The sequence below is a fragment of the Oncorhynchus mykiss genome, chromosome 9 (genome assembly GCF_057628025.1).
Source record: "Oncorhynchus mykiss isolate SJ-2025 chromosome 9, ASM5762802v1, whole genome shotgun sequence".
Classification (NCBI taxonomy): domain Eukaryota; kingdom Metazoa; phylum Chordata; class Actinopteri; order Salmoniformes; family Salmonidae; genus Oncorhynchus; species Oncorhynchus mykiss.
This window is the reverse complement of record NC_143030.1, coordinates 27,465,435-27,487,092: the sequence shown is the minus strand read 5'-3', so window position 1 is coordinate 27,487,092 and position 21,658 is coordinate 27,465,435. Positions and strand designations below refer to the sequence as shown.

General features: G+C 39.5%; 1 protein-coding gene across 4 annotated transcripts in view; it reads left to right on the top strand.

Moving 5' to 3' along the window:
- LOC110531778 (protein phosphatase 3 catalytic subunit alpha) overlaps positions 1–21,658 on the top strand; it is a 99,436-nt gene that overhangs the window by 29,565 nt on the left and 48,213 nt on the right. For all 4 annotated transcript variants that reach the window (XM_021615192.3, XM_021615190.3, XM_021615191.3 and 1 more), the window contains exon 2: positions 15,954–16,154. In XM_021615192.3, the coding sequence (XP_021470867.1) occupies positions 15,954–16,154 (201 nt within the window). The remainder of the gene's footprint in view (positions 1–15,953; positions 16,155–21,658) is intronic.

Here is a 21,658-nt window from a genome sequence, read left to right as displayed (position 1 = left end):
TGATGGATAAAAGATCAGACTGAGACTGTATTCTGCTCTAGTTTCCGTGGCAACCCCTTTACTCATTTTGTTTAAAAACAAAGTCTATGTAATGGTTTAAAAGCCTGTTATTTTAAAAGTGTAATGATGTGTGTAAGATGGGGAGGATGGACTGTGTACATATCATGCATTTTTTCTGTGGGTATTAAAATATGATTTTGTGTAATTATCAATAAAAACAGACAAGAGGGAATGCCCCCAGGGATGGGAAGAAATTGTGGAATAGTTATTGATAACAGGATCAATTCATTTGAACGCTGGGCCAATTTGTTATTGACTACAATTACCACCTGACTGTGTGCTTTTTCAAAATTGTTTTATCAGAACATTTTATGAACTGGAGTAGAAGTCACTCACCAACTGCCTCGAGTCCGATTTTAAATTGTGCCCTGAAAACATGATAAACTACTGATAACTTTATTGGGTAATTAATAAAGAAATATGCTTGTCCTTATGTGATGCCTTTTATAGAGGGGTTTGATTTTGACAGAGCCATGGACAGGTTCCATCTAGCAGCTAGCAGCTCTCCTCTTTTCCCTCACTTTACATTCTCTGCTTCCTCTGGACCAGAGTGCCAGGGGCACCAACTGTGTGTGTGTGCGCGTCTGTGCGTGTGCATTCGTATGTGCTTGCGTTCATGTGCGTGTGTTGGTGCATGTGTTTGTGTGTGGGTGGGTGTTGTTTGGCTCGGCCTTGCTTCCTGCCCCCGGGTACACCACCAGTATATCCCCGTCTCTCCCTTGCTCTCCCTTTTCCCTCACTGCTTTTCAAATACAGGCAGCACAATGAAGGTCTGAATCTGTGTTACTAAAAGGCACCTTTTCAAAGCCCTGTTTCTGCTAAGCGTCTTGTCCAGAGCCTGCTTCACTCCGACTAATGCATGCTAAAGAGGCACACGCAAACGTCTAAATGACCCTGTTGAAAAGCCGGGACCTCTCCTTTACTTAGTAGATAGAACAGAAGGCTCCTCCAACGCCGACAAGAGCACATTCGGTTGCCATGAGTGCCATTGTTGTGGTGCTTCATCTGCATATTGCACAATATGCAAAACGAGACTGTTTCCTCGTACCCTGTAGTGGGTTTAAAAGGTTGGATGGTGTACAATGGATTCAGAGTGGATAAAATATTGTAGGCTACCATGTAGTAGTATTCGCCAGTCTGCAGCTTCATTAGAAAGCTTGTCCAGTCTAAGAAAATTGTGCATCACAAGCCGCAGATCTCAATATGACTTCCTGAAAGGATGTGTGGTTGATTCAACACCAGAACAGATAACTAATTCAAGAAAACCCCACGTGGGAACCACCTGAGAGAAATTAGCATATTGTTTTATTGAAAGCTGGCGAATAGAGAGGTAGCTAGAGAAAGGAGTTAGTTACTCAGGCTGGCTTAGTCCAGCTTCAGCCTTGTACATGCTTGAACAGTGTTTGTGAGGAAAGTGGATTTTCAGAGGGATTACTATTCCTTTCTGACTCTGGCTTTCTTTGCTTTTGAATCATCCCAAATGAAATTGGCAGCCATAAACCCTGACTTAAATGTTCTTTCAATCTCCTTTCCATATTATAATAACGCAGCGCCATGCATGCTGCAGGGGGGGGCCGTAGGCGGGTTTTAAATATGGAGGGTTCACCCCAAAATTTATAACGCCTTAATTGTTTCTCAGTATTGCATCTCCTAGGCAGAGTGCTGACTTATGAATATTTGATTGGCAGCTTTGTAGCCATTTTAAATGAGAGGTAGGGTGGGGGGAGACTGAAAGCTGTATGGAGAAGTAGCGCAAATAGAGTCTGAGGTGTTCCGTATGGAAACTAGGCAAATTTATCCGGTGTGCGTCCCAAATGGCACCCTATTCTCTATATGGGTCCTGGTCAAATGTAGTGCACTATATAGGAGGTTAGGGTGCCCTTTGGAATGCAGTACCAGTAGTTAAAGAAGCTCAGCGCAGCCCACGACAAACAATAATGTATCGCCATTGACACACAGATGTTACAAACTTGAGTTCTGGGTGAAGTGTTTCAACACAAGTGTCTGAAGGGACAGACTCTTGTTCAGCAGCTATGGATGTGGCAGACAACGTTGTTGAAAATTGACTGTGTAGAATTATTGGTTTGAACCAGAAGTTCCAGTTGGTGCTCTACGTTTCTAATGGCTCTTCTATCCCTTCCGTCTTCCAAATACCCTGACCCATTTGAACCCGTACAATATTCTCTGCCAATTAGCTATTAACCAGTAGCATAATCTCTTCTCTGTCTCTTTATGGTTATGTCATTTAATTAATAAGTCCTGGGCAGGTTGTTTGGGGAATGAGATGCACCCTCTTTGTGTCCTATTCAACACTTGGCAAATATACAGCCTGGGGCTGTTTCTTCACTGAAAGATTCCCAACTGGAAACCTTACTCTGGTGAGAGAGTTTTATGGGAATATGTTGAGAGATGGAAAGTTTTTTTTTGTTGTCCCTTGATTATCCTCCTTGGAGGTAGTAGCACTGAATATAGCAATGTAACCAGGAAAGGCAATCTTTTATTTGATGAAAGGCCGTGTTTTTCTCTCAGTTATTGATGATTCATGTCTTGGTTCATGACCTCCATTGTTTTTTAAAATGTTTTTGACGAAAACTGGGAGGTTGGAACCATTCAAACAAAAGTTCAGTCATGAGTCATGATGGGTTTTAGCTAAACATTCACTGAGAGACCACTGCAAAGCTTTGGTGTGGTGTGTGTGTGGGGGGGGGGGGGTTACTGTGTTGTGCGGCGCAGGGGAGCAGCAACCACGGGTGCTTGTAGACATTTGTCCGCTCACTGTGTGTGTCTTTTGGCACTTTGACAGAAAGCGAAGCTCACCGCCAATGCCTGATGCCTTGGGGTGACAAGCACAGAGTGAGTTCAGTTCGTTCAGTGAATCACCTAAACCACAGCACACTGGCTCTTGTTTGGGGTCTTGAAATATCTTGCGTTGAAATAGACTATTGGAAGATGCCAATATTGCAACGTTTTTAGCCATTATCGTCCGAATCAATATGGCGCTACCGACATCAAGGCCGATATATAATATCGGGTGCATTGTTATTGTTGTCTGTCTCTCCATCTCTATCATTTTGTCCCACCCTCTTCTTTTCTCTCCTTTTTTTCACCTCTTGTTTTTCTCTCTTTCTGGTGGTCATGCAGAGGCTGGCGGCAGTGAAAAGTGCTGGCGTGGTAATTTGTCTCGGGGTGTAGATGGGAAGTGCCAGCCAAAGACTCACCCACACTCTCGGAGGGTAGCAGTTGGTGCCCTGTCAGCCATTTTCCCAGGTCAAATCCCATAGTCCATTGAAAGGCGTTGTGCTCGACAAGATTTCATTGTGAAATCCGTGAGATGCCAAAACACTCCAATTTAGAGTATTGGTTTGAAAATGAGCCTTTGTCAATATTGTTTTCGGCGATTGTTTGTATATGAAATAGTACTTTTGATGTAAATTATGTATACATGGTTGAGACTTCATGGAAACAACACTTTTTCATTTCTACATATGGAGGTTCATTTTGTGGAAAGTTATTTTCTTAGTCTAAGTCACATACTCTATCAGCCACGATATACAGTATAATGTGCCCATTATTATTACCCATCGTATCTTTGTGCAGCTAATCGTCTTTTTACGAAGTGACTTCGTTCTCCTCAGACACTGCACAGTCTGTGGTGAAGGCTGATTGGCTGCGCAGTCTGTGGTGAAGGCTGATTGGCTGCTCAGTCTGTGGTGAAGGCTGATTGGCTGGAGATGATAATGTAGCCACAGTTATGTTGCCTGGTTTGAGACCCATAGAAAATAGCTGCTTCCTGGGCTGGAGGCTGGCTGTAAGCTGTAATGTGATTGACACTTCCAGACAGTCAGCATTCCCAGATCAATAGCAATGGGAGCATTCATTTTTTTTCTCCCCCTGACACTCGCTCATGTTACTTGTGCAATGAGAGTACAGAGTAAAATGGTGACTTCATATATATATAAACACTGCCTGAATACATGGGTGTTATGGGGGATGAGAGAAGTGGGTCTGTGCAGTGGTTTAAATGGGCATTCCTATCAAAAAAGAGCTACGTGCTGACTAATGCAGTGACGTCAACGACTCGCTATGCAATGCTTCACGATCTTCCGTAGTGCTCTGTTGATTCTGTATCTTTTGAGTTTGAGATAAGCCCTTACCATAGAATCGAACAGCCATCATCCTTTTTATGATGGGATAAAGGTCAGCCATTTTGGTCAGGGAGTTTGTCAACCATGGTTTGATGTGCTGTGATAAGATATTGTGTAAAATATCTAGCCAGACAGTTTTAGAGAAAGGATTCCATAAATGTTTCAAATTAACTGCCAATATGCCAACATTCCATTCAAACAATGCAGTCAATCCACAGTCATACACTGGCTGAAGTCTGATGATAGAACTGTTAGACAAGTTGTAAATGCAACAAGGACTGATATTGTATCATATAATAGCACTCCAATAAAACAGCTTTCCAAATAGCTTTCCAAGAAAACATACGTTTTGGCATATACAAGTACCTTGCAAAAGTATTCAGACCCCTTGGAGTTATATTGTGCTACAATGTGGAATTAAACATTTATTGAGAATTTTTGTTTTGTCAACAATCTACACAAAATACTAAAAAAAATTGATAAAAAAAAAAACAACGATATTTTAAATATCTCAAATGTAGTCGTTGTGTAAGTATTTACTCCCTGAGTAAATGTTAGAAACACCTTTGGTATCGATTACAACTGTGAGTCATTCATTGGGTAATTAGGCTATACAAGCCCTTTGCACACTTGTATGGTGCAATATTTGCCCATTTATTTTTTTCAAAATTCAAGCTCTGTTAAGATGTTGATTTGTCTCAAACATACGGCTTTGTATTTAGGCCAAAAAGTGTTATCCTTTGCTCAGTTTTTTGTAATATTTAACTTTTTGGGGAATCTTTTTGGGAATATTCTTCTTTTCACTCATTTAGGTCATTATTGTGGAGTCACTGTAGCTGTTTTAAAATCTACATTGTCCTCATAGTAACATCCCTGAGCAGTTTCAGTTCAGAAAGACGACAGTATCTTTGATGTGTCTTGGTGGTTTAATACATAATCCACAGCATAATTATTAACTTGACCATGCTAACATAGGTATTTAATGTCTTATTTGTTGTTGTTACTCATCTACCAATCACTGAAGCCCTTCTTTATGAGGCTTTCAAAAAGCTTCCTGGCCTTTGTTGTTGAATCCGTGCTTGAAATTCAATACTTGGCTGAGGGAAGTTACAGGTGATGTATGGGGGACAGAGGAATTGTTAGTCATTAAAGAATCTTGTCAACCCATATTATTTCATGTAACTTATGTGATTTGTTAAGCCACATTTTACTCCTGAACTAATTTGGGCTTGCCTAAATTACTGGGATGAATACTTATACAGCGACTATATTTTAGTTATGTGTATTTATCTTAAAAAATATATATTTTATATCTTCCACTTTGACGTTACAGATTATTTGGTGTAAGATTGTTGACAATTAAAATTTAAAAAAATAAATTTTAATCCCTCTTTCTAACACAATAAAATGTGAAGAAATCCAAGGGGTCTGAATTATTATTTTGCAAGGCACTGTATTTTAGAGGCATTTATACAGAACAAGTGTATAAAACCTGTATAAACTGTATAATTATACAGTGGGGCAAAAAAAAAGTATTTAGTCAGCCACCAATTGTGCAAGTTCTCCAACTTAAAAAGATGAGAGAGGTCTGTAATTTTCATATTTTATACTGATAACAAGTTCAAACAGGTGCCGTTAATACAGGTAACGAGTGGAGGACAGAGGAGCCTCTAAAAGAAGAAGTTATAGGTCTGTGAGAGCCAGAAATCTTGCTTGTTTGTAGGTGATCAAATACTTTTTTTCAACCATAATTTGTAAATAAATTCATTAAAAATCCTACAATGTGATTTTCTGGATTTTTTTTCTTCTCATTTTGTCTGTCATGGTTGAAGTGTACCTATGATGAAAATTACAGGCCTCTCTCATCTTTTTAAGTGGGAGAACTTGCACAATTGGTGGCTGACTAAATACTTTTTGCCCCACTGTATGTATATTGTGCATCTCACTGTGTGCAGTGAAATGTGGTGACCTTGGGCCGTATTCTTTGAACTGAGTCATGTAGGCTACATGGATAGAGATCCTTTAATTCACATTCTATATGTAATTATATGGCTACATACACCAATGTATATAGTAAAGGATAGGGATTCAGGAGAAGAACGCTATTTGATCAGCTAGGGATGTTGAGATATTATTATTTTAAAATTTTATTTTTAACCTTTATTTAACTAGGCAAGTCAGTTAAGTACATATTCTTATTTACAATGACGGCCTACCAATAGGTCTCCTGCGGGGACGGGGGCTGGGATTAAAAATAAAACATCTACATAAAGAGGGACCCAAGACAACAACATAGCATGGCAACAACACTTGCCAACACAGCATAGTAGCAACACAAGATGACGACATGATGGTAGCAGCACAAAACATGGTACAAACATCATTGGGCAAAGACAACAGCACAAAGGGCAAGAAGGTAGAGGCGACAATACATCAGGCAAAGCAGCCACAAGTGTCAGTAAGAGTGTGCACGAGTCTTTGAATGAAGAGATGGAGATAAAACTGTCCAGTTTGAGTGTTTGTTGCAGCTCGTTCTAGTCGCCAGCTGCAGCGAACTGAAAAATAAAGGTAAAATAAAGGTAAAATAAAAAATAAAAAAAAGAGGAGCAAACCCAGGGATGTGTGTGCTTTGGGGACCTTTAACAGAATGTGACTGGCAGAACGGGTGTTGTATGTGGAGGATGAGTGCTGCGGTAGGTATCTCAGATAGGGGGGCGTGAGGCCTAAGAGGGTTTTATAAATAAGCATCAACCAGTGGGTCTTGCAACGGGTATATAGAGATGACCAGTTTACAGAGGAGTATAGAGTGCAGTGATAGGGGCATTGGTGGCAAATCTGATGGACGAATGGTAAAGAACATCTAGCTGCTCGAAAGTACCCTTACCTGCCGATCTATAAATTATGTCTCCGTAATCTAGCATGGGTAGTTAGATGGTCATCTGTTAGATGTTAGATGGTCATCTGAATCAGGGTTAGTTTGGCAGCTGGGGTGAAAGAGGAGCGATTACGATTGAGGAAACCAAGTCTAGATTTAACTTTAGCCTGCAGCTTTGATATGTGCTGAGAGAAGGCAGTGTACCATGTAGCCATACTCCCAAGTACTTATATGAGGTGACTACCTCAAGCTCTAAACCCTCAGAGGTAGTAATCACACCGGTGGGGACAGGGGTATTCTTCTTACCAAACAACATGATCTTTGTTTTGGAGGTGTTCTGAACAAGGTTAAAGGCAGAGAAAGCTTGTTGGACACGAAGAAAGCTTTGTTATATTTGTTATATTATATTTGTTATATTCTAGAAACATCCACATGCCCAGCATATTGTAATTGGAGAATACGCGGCTTACAAGGTAGTTGGAGAGCAGTACTTTTGTATGTTAATGTAGTGAAAGTAGCAGAAAGGTAATGTATTGAAAGTAGCATAGTGGCAATGTTACGAAAGTAGCAGAGAGGTAATGGTGTAAAAGTAGCAGAAAGGTAATGTTGTGCAAGTAGAAGAGGTAATGTAGTGAAAGTAGCAGAAAGGTAAATGTAGTGAAAATAGCAGAGATGTATGGTAGTGAAAGTAGCAGAAAGGTAATGGTGTGAAAGTAGCAGAGAGGTAATGGTGTGAAAGTAGCAGAAAGGTAATGGTGTGAAAGTAGCAGAAAGGTAAATGTAGTGAAAATAGCAGAGATGTATGGTAGTGAAAGTAGCAGAGAGGTAATGGTGTGAAAGTAGCAGAAAGGTAATGGTGTGCAAGTAGCAGAGAGGTATGGTAGTGAAAGTAGCAGAAAGGTAAATGTAGTGAAAATAGCAGAGAGGTAATGTAGTGAAAACAGCAGAGAGGTAACGTCAACAACTAATGTTGTTTTAAAGCTCTAGACAAGATTCTTGCAGCTGTGAGTTTTTAATTGGCCAAACATGTCAATTAATCTTTTGTACTGTCGTATAATAAGGTAGTGAAGTTTCCATGTGCTGAAATCTGTCTGGGATCTTTCGCCTGACTTTTGAGTTGCACCCCAAGTGTCATGCTTGGTCGTACAGTATCTCACCGTTAATCCACCGGCAACCCACCATTCTTCCATCCTTTCTTTTGATCCTTTCTTTTGATTCTGAACATTCATAATGGCAACGTCATTATACTCCTCCTACCTGAAGTAATGGTTACACAACGTTAAAAGTGTTAAAAGTGTCGACCCCCAGTATGACCAACATGGTTTCCTGTAATCAGCCTTTTGAATGATACTTTTAATCTGTGGAAAGGAATTACTTGTCGTTCCCGGGAGTGCTTCAAATAATGCATGAGTGGGAGATAGATAATGCATTCGAAATAAATGAGGGGGAGTTGTTTGAATAATGCATAGTATTAATTTGCTATGCAACGGGAGATGGACAGTGTTTTTAGCTAATGGTGGAAATGGCTCTAATTGGAGTGATGGCTCTTAACCATGCCTGTTGCTTTCCTGAGTTGAAACTCTTATTGGCCTTTTTACCAATTAAGCGTCTACTTTTTCACTGATTGCCAAAAGCCATTTTCTACTCCCACAGTGATGGGAGAAATATAAATCAGGAGAAAAGAGATACATAACACTCAGGTATATGAGATCTGACGGCAACTACAGCATTGCACTCCAGAGCAACAGACTACGCACTGAGCACACACTGGTTGAATCAACGTTGTTTCCACATCATTTCAATGAAATTAACGTTGAACCAACATGGAATAGACGTTGCATTGACGTCTACGCCCAGTGGGTAGTCTCATGGTCCAGGTTGTCTTTGATAGCTGACTTCATTTATACAGGACATTGAATCCTGGGTATTGGTCTATTTTGTCTATTTGTATGAGGGTTTAAAAAGGGGGGCACGACAAGTTTGGTAGGGTGTGGTGGTTGGTGCCGGAGAGATGAGCTGTGATCCTTGGTCTTTTCACTGAATTAATGAATAAATTAAGGAATTCATTACTGTACCTTTAGGCACAATATAAAATGATCAGTTGTTCTGTCAAATTCCCCTTTAAGTCGTGGTAAATGAGAAGGGAATGATCAGACTATATAAATGCAGACCAATTTCTCTCCTTCTAGATTGTAAGCCTGCAGAGCATCAATTGACTGGTTGCATGGCGGGGGGGCTGAGTTATGATGAAATTAATGAAAGCTATCAGCTAATGGAGCCCAGCTTTGAGTCATCCCGAGTAATCAGCCAGGCGGACCGGCAGGCAACCAGGCAGGCGGGCAACCAAGCAGGCAGGCAGGCTCATCAAACCTCAGCCTGCTGCACTCTCACAGTTCTTAAGTGCTGGAAAGCATGGGCGTGTGCCATTCTAAATGGCAGTCTTCAAAATTGAAATATATTGCGAATTACTTCCAAAATCAATTATTGACGATTAATTAGAATGGATAAAGTAAGGACAGGATTGAGAAATAGAAATTAAGGCAATACATGAAAGACAAAGACTTGAATATCAATCATCCACAAAGTCTGTCAAAGGGGGTAAGGCCTACAGTATATCAATCACAGTAGGCAATGTGTGTTTGGAATTGCTGTGGTTTTGCCATTTCTGAAGAAGCTAACATAACATTAACAAACCAACTAGCCTACACCTTCTCAAATGACATGAACAAACCAACTACCCTGCACCTTCTCAATTGACATTAACAAACCAACTACCCTGCACCTTCTCAAATGACATGAACAACACAGATATGCCAACTAGTAGCCTATGCTAGCTCTCTTTTATTCACTCGCATGCATAACACATTGTTCAACAGTCTGCTAAGCAACTGGACATCAGCAACCTGAGAGCATCACTTGTAGCCAGGAGTATCCAACAATACTGAATGCCCTTTACCTCATCCTACTATAGGCATGGAATAAAAAAAAAAACTAGGAGCACTTGATTTAGCTCACTCAGCGTTGCCAGGTAGGCAACAGGTGTTTTCCTGTTTGGAACACTTCCATTGGTCCTTAGATGCAAGCTTCACCCAGAAGCCTTTGCTCTGCTTACATTTTGTGTGCATATTCACACGTAGTGTGCGTAAAACTTGAAAGAATGGAATATTTTCAATACCACTGAAATGTGTCACTGTCATCGACGCCAGCATGTTGGTGATGTCAAATGAATGTAGCGATACCCTGACACACAGTAAGTGTCAGCAATGAGATGCCTGTAAGATTGGAGACAACACGTCAGGCTCTGTGTGTAGTTGCACTGATGAGTAAACACCACACACACACACACACACACACACACACACACACTGTTCCCAGGAAGCAGCATACAGAGGCTTCCCCCACCCCTGATGATATGAGTAGCACTATGTAGCAGACATGGTGGAAGGCTGGGGGGGAGCCTGTGTTCAACAGCTCAACATGAGAGACGGGAGGCTGCATGACAACATACTGTCATTTTAAGCCCGGGGCTAGAGTTGCACAACAGGTGCTGAGAAATGACCCAGCCAGGGGGCCTTTGGTAACCATATCTGGGGCACTGGCTGGGGTTTAAGCACACCAACACAGATGAGTGTTATCTGTACAGGGATGTAGGCTATGTGAAGTTGTTTGGTAGGAATAGTTTGGCTGACTTGTCAATTGTTTCAGTCATCATCCATGTTGGGTGTCTGAATTGAAGCTGAGTGAGGTACTGAAAGAGAAGGTTAACTTTGCAAGCCATATTTGCAATCTCGAGCTAGCTCTGCTTTCTTGTATCATACGAATGTCTGTTGAGAGAGACTGTTGAAAGGGAAGTAGAAGTCTATGGCTGTACTCCACGCTTCTCCCAAAATCTGCACTTGCACTTTCCTTGTCATGGATTTAAAGAATTTGGATTGGTGTAAGCATTGGCCGGAGGGAGTTTACACCATAACGGGAAGTGTTCAAGTGCACACTTCAGGAGATCTGTGTAGTTTATGCTGCATACATGGTAGATCAAATTAAGCCCCATAATTATAATGACCTTTTTCTATTATTTTATTAATTACAGTGTGACATGGAGGTGGGCTGGAATTCTGATTACAGATGATGTCACCTAAGTGAAATCATTGCCTCGGTCTGTGAGATCCCCTCTCCACTCAATGACGCTGTTTCTGTAATGGCTAATGGCAGAGCACATTACTCTGTCGTTAGCGGTGATGCTGCTCTGGGATGTTAATTAGGACGATTTCCTCGTTTCTGATGGTGTGAAAATGCTGAGTTAGTGAATCCACTTCATATTTTCGTAAATTCGTGGCGGCTAATTTGCAATTAACTATCAGGGAGGTGAACCTTCTTTGTACTGTACAGCTGTGTGGAAATCATATTATGTCTACTACTGTGTATTATATAATATGATGGCTATTACTGTGCATTATATAATATGATGGCTATTACTGTGCACTATATAATATGATGGCTATTACTGTGCATTATATAATATGATGGCTATTAATGTGTATTATATAATATGATGGCTATTACTGTGTATTATATAATATGATGGCTATTACTGTGCGTTATAAAATATGATGGCTATTACTGTGCATTATATAATATGATGGCTATTCCTGTGTATTATATAATATGATGGCTATTACTGTGCATTATATAATAGGATGGCTATTACTGTGTATTATATAATATGATGGCTATTACTGTGTATTATATAATAGGATGGCTATTACTGTGCATTATATAATATGATGGCTATTACTGTGCATTATATAATAATTTGGCTATTACTGTGAATTATGTAATAGGGTGGCTATTACTGTTCACTATATAATATGATGGCTATTACTGTGTATTATATAATAGGGTAGCTATTACTGTGTATTATATAATATGATGGGTATTACTGTGCATTATATAATATGATGGCTATTACTGTGTATTATATAATAGGATGGCTATTACTGTGTATTATATAATATGATGGCTATTACTGTGCATTATATAATATGATGGCTATTACTGTGCACTATATAATATGATGGCTATTACTGTGCACTATATAATATGATGGCTATTAATGTGTATTATATAATATGATGGCTATTACTGTGTATTATATAATATGATGGCTATTACTGTGCGTTATAAAATATGATGGCTATTACTGTGCATTATATAATATGATGGCTATTCCTGTGTATTATATAATATGATGGCTATTACTGTGCATTATATAATAGGATGGCTATTACTGTGTATTATATAATATGATGGCTATTACTGTGTATTATATAATAGGATGGCTATTACTGTGCATTATATAATATGATGGCTATTACTGTGCATTATATAATAATTTGGCTATTACTGTGAATTATGTAATAGGGTGGCTATTACTGTTCACTATATAATATGATGGCTATTACTGTGTATTATATAATAGGGTAGCTATTACTGTGTATTATATAATATGATGGGTATTACTGTGCATTATATAATATGATGGCTATTACTGTGTATTATATAATAGGATGGCTATTACTGTGTATTATATAATATGATGGCTATTACTGTGCATTATATAATATGATGGCTATTACTGTGCACTATATAATATGATGGCTATTACTGTGCACTATATAATATGATGGCTATTAATGTGTATTATATAATATGATGGCTATTACTGTGTATTATATAATATGATGGCTATTACTGTGCATTATATAATATGATGGCTATTACTGTGCATTATATAATATGATGGCTATTACTGTGCACTATATAATATGATGGCTATTACTGTGCATTATATAATATGATGGCTATTAATGTGTATTATATAATATGATGGCTATTACTGTGTATTATATAATATGATGGCTATTACTGTGCGTTATAAAATATGATGGCTATTACTGTGCATTATATAATATGATGGCTATTCCTGTGTATTATATAATATGATGGCTATTACTGTGCATTATATAATAGGATGGCTATTACTGTGTATTATATAATATGATGGCTATTACTGTGTATTATATAATAGGATGGCTATTACTGTGCATTATATAATATGATGGCTATTACTGTGCATTATATAATAATTTGGCTATTACTGTGAATTATGTAATAGGGTGGCTATTACTGTTCACTATATAATATGATGGCTATTACTGTGTATTATATAATAGGGTAGCTATTACTGTGTATTATATAATATGATGGGTATTACTGTGCATTATATAATATGATGGCTATTACTGTGTATTATATAATAGGATGGCTATTACTGTGTATTATATAATATGATGGCTATTACTGTGCATTATATAATATGATGGCTATTACTGTGCACTATATAATATGATGGCTATTACTGTGCACTATATAATATGATGGCTATTAATGTGTATTATATAATATGATGGCTATTACTGTGTATTATATAATATGATGGCTATTACTGTGCATTATATAATATGATGGCTATTACTGTGCATTATATAATATGATGGCTATTACTGAGCATTATATAATAGGATGGCTATTACAGTGCATTATATATTATGATGGCTATTACTGTGCATTATATAATAGGATGGCTATTACAGTGCATTATATAATATGATGGCTATTCCTGTGTATTATATAATAGGATGGCTATTACTGTGCATTATATAATATGATGGCTATTACTGTGCATTATATAATAGGATGGCTATTCCTGTGTATTATATAATATGATGGCTATTACTGTGTATTATATAATAGGATGGCTATTACTGTGCATTATATAATATGATGGCTATTACTGTGCATTATATAATACTTTGGCTATTACTGTGAATTATGTAATAGGGTGGCTATTACTGTTCACTATATAATATGATGGCTATTACTGTGCATTATATAATATGATGGCTATTACTGTGTATTATATAATAGGGTAGCTATTACTGTGTATTATATAATATGATGGCTATTACTGTGCATTATATAATAGGATGGCTATTCCTGTGTATTATATAATATGATGGCTATTACTGTGTATTATATAATAGGATGGCTATTACTGTGCATTATATAATATGATGGCTATTACTGTGCATTATATAATATGATGGCTATTACTGTGAATTATGTAATAGGGTGGCTATTACTGTTCACTATATAATATGATGGCAATTACTGTGCATTATATAATAGGATGGCTATTACTGTGCATTATATAATAGGATGGCTATTCCTGTGTATTATATAATATGATGGCTAATACTGTGTATTATATAATAGGATGGCTATTACTGTGCATTATATAATATGATGGCTATTACTGTGCATTATATAATAATTTGGCTATTACTGTGAATTATGTAATAGGGTGGCTATTACTGTTCACTATATAATATGATGGCTATTACTGTGCATTATATAATATGATGGCTATTACTGTGTATTATATAATAGGGTAGCTATTACTGTGTATTATATAATATGATGGGTATTACTGTGCATTATATAATATGATGGCTATTACTGTGTATTATATAATAGGATGGCTATTACTGTGTATTATATAATATGATGGCTATTACTGTGTATTATATAATATGATGGCTATTACTGTGCATTATATAATAGGATGGCTATTACTGTGCATTATATAGAATGATGACTATTACTGTGTATTATATAATAGGGTAGCTGTTACTGTGTATTATATAATATGGTAGCTATTACTGTGCATTATCTAATAGGATGGCTATTACTGTGTATTATATAATATGATGGCTATTAGTGTGTATTATATAATAGGGTAGCTATTACTGTATATTATATAATAGGGTGGCTATTACTGTGTATTATATAATAGGGTAGCTATTACTGTGTATTATATAAAAGGGTAGCTATTACTGTGTATTATATAATAGGGTGGCTATTCCTGTGTATTATATAATAGGATGGCTATTACTGTGTATTATATAATAGGGTGGTTATTACTGTGTATTATATAATAGGGTAGCTATTAATGTGTATTATATAATAGGGTAGCTATTACTGTGTATTATATAATAGGGTGGCTATTACTGTGTGTTATATAATAGGGTAGCTATTACTGTGTATTATATAATAGGATGGCCATTACATTGTGTGGAAACAAGAAAGCTTTGACTGCGTCATGATTGAAACAAATTCCACCGAAATGAATACCTTATTTCTGCTGTTCTGCTTTCCTTAAATGAAGGATATTGTTGTGGATGACTGTAATTAGTCAATAATTAAGATGGCTGTAAGGACAGGATAGTGAGCATTTGAGAGGATTTGGTGTAGGCGGCAGCAGTAACACACAGTCCTGCTAGCTGCAGGCTATCAAATATTAGCTGTGATAATTCTTGTCATTTCAATGGCGTCATTAGTGTATGCTAAACCGGCAGTTGGTTTTCTGTTTGATAATTGCTGACATCAGAGTGCAGGACTTTGTTTACTATTTGAATAAATCCTATATAGATGTATTCACACATTTAGTTAAAATATAGTTTATTTCAAATAGTTAAAATAGAGAAAATATAGAGAAAATATAGTTTAGTTAAAATCTGTGTTTACATTCAATGAGAGGTGCATATTTCCCTTAACACCTTTTCTCTGGCCAAGATATTTCCTCCAAAGACTTTAACTTGCTCAGTGATTCAACTGTAGCTTTGACTTGTTTGACTTAGTCCTCTTGGGAGCATAGAGTCTCCAACATGGCTCTCCTCCTCACTCTTTACTGTGTGAGGGCTTTTGTACCTGTGGGTTTGTAGGAACTAACTCTCCCCCTCTTCCTTCTCCTCCAGCTGTCCCGTTCCCGCCAAGTCACCGACTCACAGCCAAGGAGGTGTTTGACAGCGATGGGAGGCCCAAAGTGGACGTGCTCAAAGGCCACCTGACCAAGGAGGGCCGCGTGGAGGAGAGTGTGGCCCTCAGGCTCATCGGCGAGGGAGCGGCCATCTTGAGGGCTGAGAAGAACCTGCTGGACATAGAGGCCCCCGTGACAGGTTAGTGAGTAAAACACACACAGACATAGACATACACAGACCAAACTAATGCCTGCACACACACACTTCTTATTCCCAAAATCTAGAAGTTTCTACCTGTGATGGGGAGTCTACCTGGTTGTGTGTGGTGGTTTACAATACCCAAAGTCATTCTGTAGCCTAAATACTGCAATGCGTGTTTGTTTGAACTTCTCCCTCCCTTCCTCCCTCTCTCTGTCTGGGGCGCCCTTATACAACCTTCTGACTTTTCCCACTTCCCCTGAGTATGTGAGTCACCGCCAGGCTTTGAAGGACGTGCGTGGGCTCTGCTGCCCATCACCAGAACGCTGTAACAAGCAAAGGGCAGAGGGACATTTTAAACTGGTTCACACAGTCTGACCAACCAAGGCGATGCTAATTGTTGAAATGCCCTTCTGGTACATATAGACTTGAAAAGGAAAATGACTCTGACACACACATAGACGTATTTGCCCTCATGGAGAGGTGAATAGATTTTTTCTTTTCTTTTCGTGTCACATAACATTTTATGTGAGCCAGTGAAATGGATTGAAATGTAATCCACTTCCTAACCATTTGTTATGAGATGCACTAAACCTTGGTCGAATTTTTAAGGTTGCTCGTTTAGTTTAATCTTACATTTTTACGCGAGCTGTCATTTTTGTGTGATTCCTGACACTTTGATAAGAACTAGTCAGATTCAAACCTATGCAAACGCATTGTTCTCTCTCTCTCTCTCTCTCTCTCGTCATTAAGTCAAGTGTCTCAGTCATAACCCAATTAGACTTCCTAATGAGCTTCTTTGATGGGGGCTTAATGAGAGGCAGGGGGCCAGTCTTAGGAACTAATGGCAATAGATCACATCCATGAAGAGTTCTAAGAAGAATCTCCTTTGTATGTTTTGTTTCTGACTCTGTTGTGCAGCCTACAAGGAAATGTAGCATTTGATACTCTCTTTCTCTCTAAAGTCTCTACACTAGAAACCAAGTCATTACTCTCCAGTTTGGCCCTGGCTAATGCAAATATGACTGACTGTGTTTGAATCTGTGTCTACTGTGCACAGCAAATATATGTTAGTCCCTTGAGCTAAACACCTAGGTATTAGCTTGGGTATGGCTGACTGGTTGGTAGACACAGCTCCTTACATGAGACTCAAACCCATGGAACTCAAACCCATAGCCTTAAGGTGATGATGGAAGATGGCAGGGTGCCTAGGTGCTGTGCTGCTGCCCCTCTATTTGTGGCTGAGTGTTGCACAATGTGCTGTAAATTATGTCTCCACTGTCTCTGCCATGATCATAGAGCCATAGAGCCACAAATCATAGAGCCATGTGCAGTCTTCACAGTATATAATAAGGGAGTGTTAGGGCACTGGTTCCTATGTGTTAGCATACGTTTTAAGACAAAATGGTTTCTATTTTAGTTCTGTCATACCACCAAAGTTGGTGAAATCATGTCGATGTGGTTGTTTATTTGAATTAATTCATATAATTTTGTTATTTCTCTGAAACATGTGGGTGTCAAAAAAAGTTTTTTATTCTGAATGTGTAAACATCTTTGCTTTTTTAGTTTCATATGTTAAACTAATGGATGGCAAACTGCCCAGCTAGCACATTTGGTTCTTTGGAAGTTGTGGAGATGTACGTTTTTGGTTTCCCATTGGTTCTGGGAATGAAGCCATAAGTTTCCTGACCAGTAAAACAGAGTGTTTTTTCAATGGAAATGAGAGAAAGGGGAATACCTAGTCAGTTGCACAACTGAATATATTCAACCTAAATGCGTCTTCTGCATTTAACCCAACCCCTCTGAATCAAAGAGGTGCGGGGGGCTGCCTTAATCGACATCCACATCATCAGCGCCTGGGGAGCAGTTGTTGTTGGGGGTTAACTACCTTACTGAAGGGCAGAAGGGCAGATTATCTACCTTGCCAGCTCGGGATTCGAACCAGCCACCTTTCGGGTTACGCTCTTAACCGCCACCCCCAAATTACTTAAAATAAATGAAATAATGTTCTGAGAACATGTTTCAATAAGACTTTTAATAACACTATTAGCTTGTTTTTTCCCCCATTTAAACGTGAACCTTTATTTAACTAGGCAAGTCAATTAAGAACAAATTCTTATTTACAATGACGGCCTACCCCGGATGACGCTGGGCCAATTGTGCACCCCACTATGGGACTCCCAATCACAGCCGGATGTGATACAGCCTGGATTTGAACCGGGGACTTCATTGACACCTCGTGCACTGAGATGCAGAGCCTTAGACCGCTGCGCCACTCTGGAGTTTGGGTTAACGGTTTTGAACTCCAGCACCGATAGGACACATGGAATCCATCGATCACGCAAACACATTTATTTTTTATTGTGGCATGGCATCAGTGAGATTCAAACCTATAATCTTCTTTTCTCTATCAATGGAATGAGTCCACTGCACTGCATAGATGGAGCTACTGTAGTATATATACCATGTTATTTGTTTTAAATAAAAAATCTGTTCATTTTAGTCTATTCAAACAGACCCCATTTCAAAGGAAACAAGTACTCATTAAGATCAGGTGTGGCCAATTAGTGGGCACAGCCAACACACCTGAACACACTTAACAAGATGGAGAATAAAACTTTATGTTGATGCTGAGAACAGGCATATGTTTTTAAATAACATTCTTTGAAAGTTTTCTTAACTTTTTTAGAGCAATTTGAGGAAACCTGTATGAAAAGTAATGCTCATGTACTGAAATTCCCACAGAAGAACGTTGTTTCTTAATGTTCTCTGGACTATTTGAGAACATTCCCAATGTCCAGCCAGTTGGAGAGCATTCCTAGAACATTACCTGCACCATTCAAAGAAAGTTGTGGGAAGGTTGTATGCAAAATAACCATAGGACGCTCTCACCAAGCTTTGAGAAACATATGGTTCTCAGAACGTTATGTGCTAGCTGGGTGTATTGCATAATTGCATTATTTCAAAAATGATGCTTGGAGAATAAGTTTGGTAGCTCCATAATGCTGTATGTATGGTCCCTATCTCATTCTCAGCAGATCATATTGTGTAAGCAATACCTCTCATTCCGTAGTAAAGAAAGAAGCCTGGACCTGCACTTCATCATTGCTATCTTCCAGAGAAATCAGTTGTATGTGATTGGTTCTAAAGTGTAATGGAGAGTGAGAGAAAAGGCTTGGTTGTGTGTTGGTTGTGAATCAGCCTGGGGGATAGTAGAGTCAGAGGTAGGGGTTAACATGAGCTACTTCTACTCCCACTCCTACACCCACCCCCCGCCCCTCTCCTACTCAACAGTCCTATTCTATGGCAATGATACACACGTATACACACGCACACAAACACCCATCCACACACACACACAAGGCCACATTTTCTGTTGGAAAGAATACATCCTTTTTTTCTCACTCATACTGTACAAACGAAACACGCTGTGTTTTCTCCACCTCATTCTACCCTCTCCTCCGTCTATGTGATGTGTCTTGGCTGAATGGCCCTCCTGAGACAAACAACACACACACTCTCTTCCTGGTTGTGCCAGGTGGCATCTGGGCTTTCATGGGGGAACCAGGCCACAGTGTTAGTCCATCAGGCCCAAACTGCTCCTGACACAGATCCCTGCTGAATCATTCAGTCCAACAACCTGTAGCTACGTTCTGCTATTGCAAAAAAAACTGCAGTAATGACTTAACTCTACAACCAGCGAGAGAAAAGAGCATTTTCTCTACCAGACCTTTACATCCCGGTCTCTCACATATAACACATGAATACTGAACAGATCGCGAGCTGCATTCCATATACACTACTACTTCACTCCAGGCTGGAACTCTTCCCAGAGACTCGGCGTTGATCTCCGAGGTATTACCGATCTGCTCAATCAAAAGAGGATTTTGCACCGTCTGCCTTCCCCGGTGGATCACACCAACTCAATGAGCTTGCCTCTGGAGTGGCCTGTGTAGGTTATTGAGCCGCACTAGATTGCATAAGTCAGCCACCCACACACACACTGCTGTTGCTGACTGACGATATGTTGTTGTTCTCTATCGCGCAGTTGCACTGGATGGCGAGAACAAATCCTAGCTCACTTGAGATAATGTACTCCCACCTGCTCATCTCATATGTGTGTCGTGATTGCCTGTGCGTGCTTGTCTTCATGTGTGTGCTAATAACAAAGCCCAGAGGAAAGCCATTGTATCTGCTATGAATACTGCCTACTATCCATTGTGTCCAGCTGACTACAACATTTACATTTTAGGGATTTAGCAGATGCTAAATCCTTATCCAGAGCGCCTTACAGTAGTGAGTGCATACATTTTCGTACTGGTCCCCCATGGGAATCGAACCCACAACCCTGGCGTTGCACGCGCCATGCTCTACCAACTAGAGCTACACGGGGCTACAACTCACTGTGGCCTGGCTGCCTATTCATCAGGTCGTCACCTTGACCCCTATGTCACTGACTATTCACTCTGACAGCCACTTCTGTCACCATGGTGTTATCACAGAGAGAAAAAAACGACACAGGTTGGCTTTGTCGAGATCTTCAGATCCACCCACACACACACACACACACACACACACACAGAGAGAGAGCACATCCTCGGCACTGCAGCGTTTAGTGTAACCTTTTGTTGCTTCATCATGTCCCTCTATGCCCTTTGTGTTCTTGGATTGTTTGTTCTTCTCATTTTATGTCTCATTCCAGTGTGATGTTGAGTAAGTCACTTTAATTGAGTTCATCCCAGCTTTTGATAGAATAATGTTTTGTTCTGGTATGCATTCATGCTTCATTGACCAGAAATGAACCAGAACTGTGCTATCAAAAGCATCATATAGACCAAGGCTCTCCAACCCTGTTCCTGGAGAGCTACCATCCTGTAGGTTTTCACTCCAACCCTGTTCCTGGAGAGCTACCATCCTGTAGGTTTTCACTCCAACCCTGTTCCTGGAGAGCTACCATCCTGTAGGTTTTCACTCCAAACCTGTTCCTGGAGAGCTACCATCCTGTAGGTTTTCACTCCAACCCTGTTCCTGGAGAGCTACCATCCTGTAGGTTTTCACTCCAACCCTGTTCCTGGAGAGCTACCATCCTGTAGGTTTTCACTCCAACCCTGTTCCTGGAGAGCTACCATCCTGTAGGTTTTCACTCCAACCCTGTTCCTGGAGAGCTACCATCCTGTAGGTTTTCACTCCAACCCTGTTCCTGGAGAGCTACCATCCTGTAGGTTTTCACTCCAACCCTGTTCCTGGAGAGCTACCATCCTGTAGGTTTTCACTCCAACCCTGTTCCTGGAGAGCTACCATCCTGTAGGTTTTCACTCCAACCCTGTTCCTGGAGAGCTACCATCCTGTAGGTTTTCACTCCAACCCTGTTCCTGGAGAGCTACCATCCTGTAGGTTTTCACTCCAACCCTGTTCCTGGAGAGCTACCATCCTGTAGGTTTTCACTCCAAATCTGTTCCTGGAGAGCTACCATCCTGTAGGTTTTCACTCCAAACCTGTTCCTG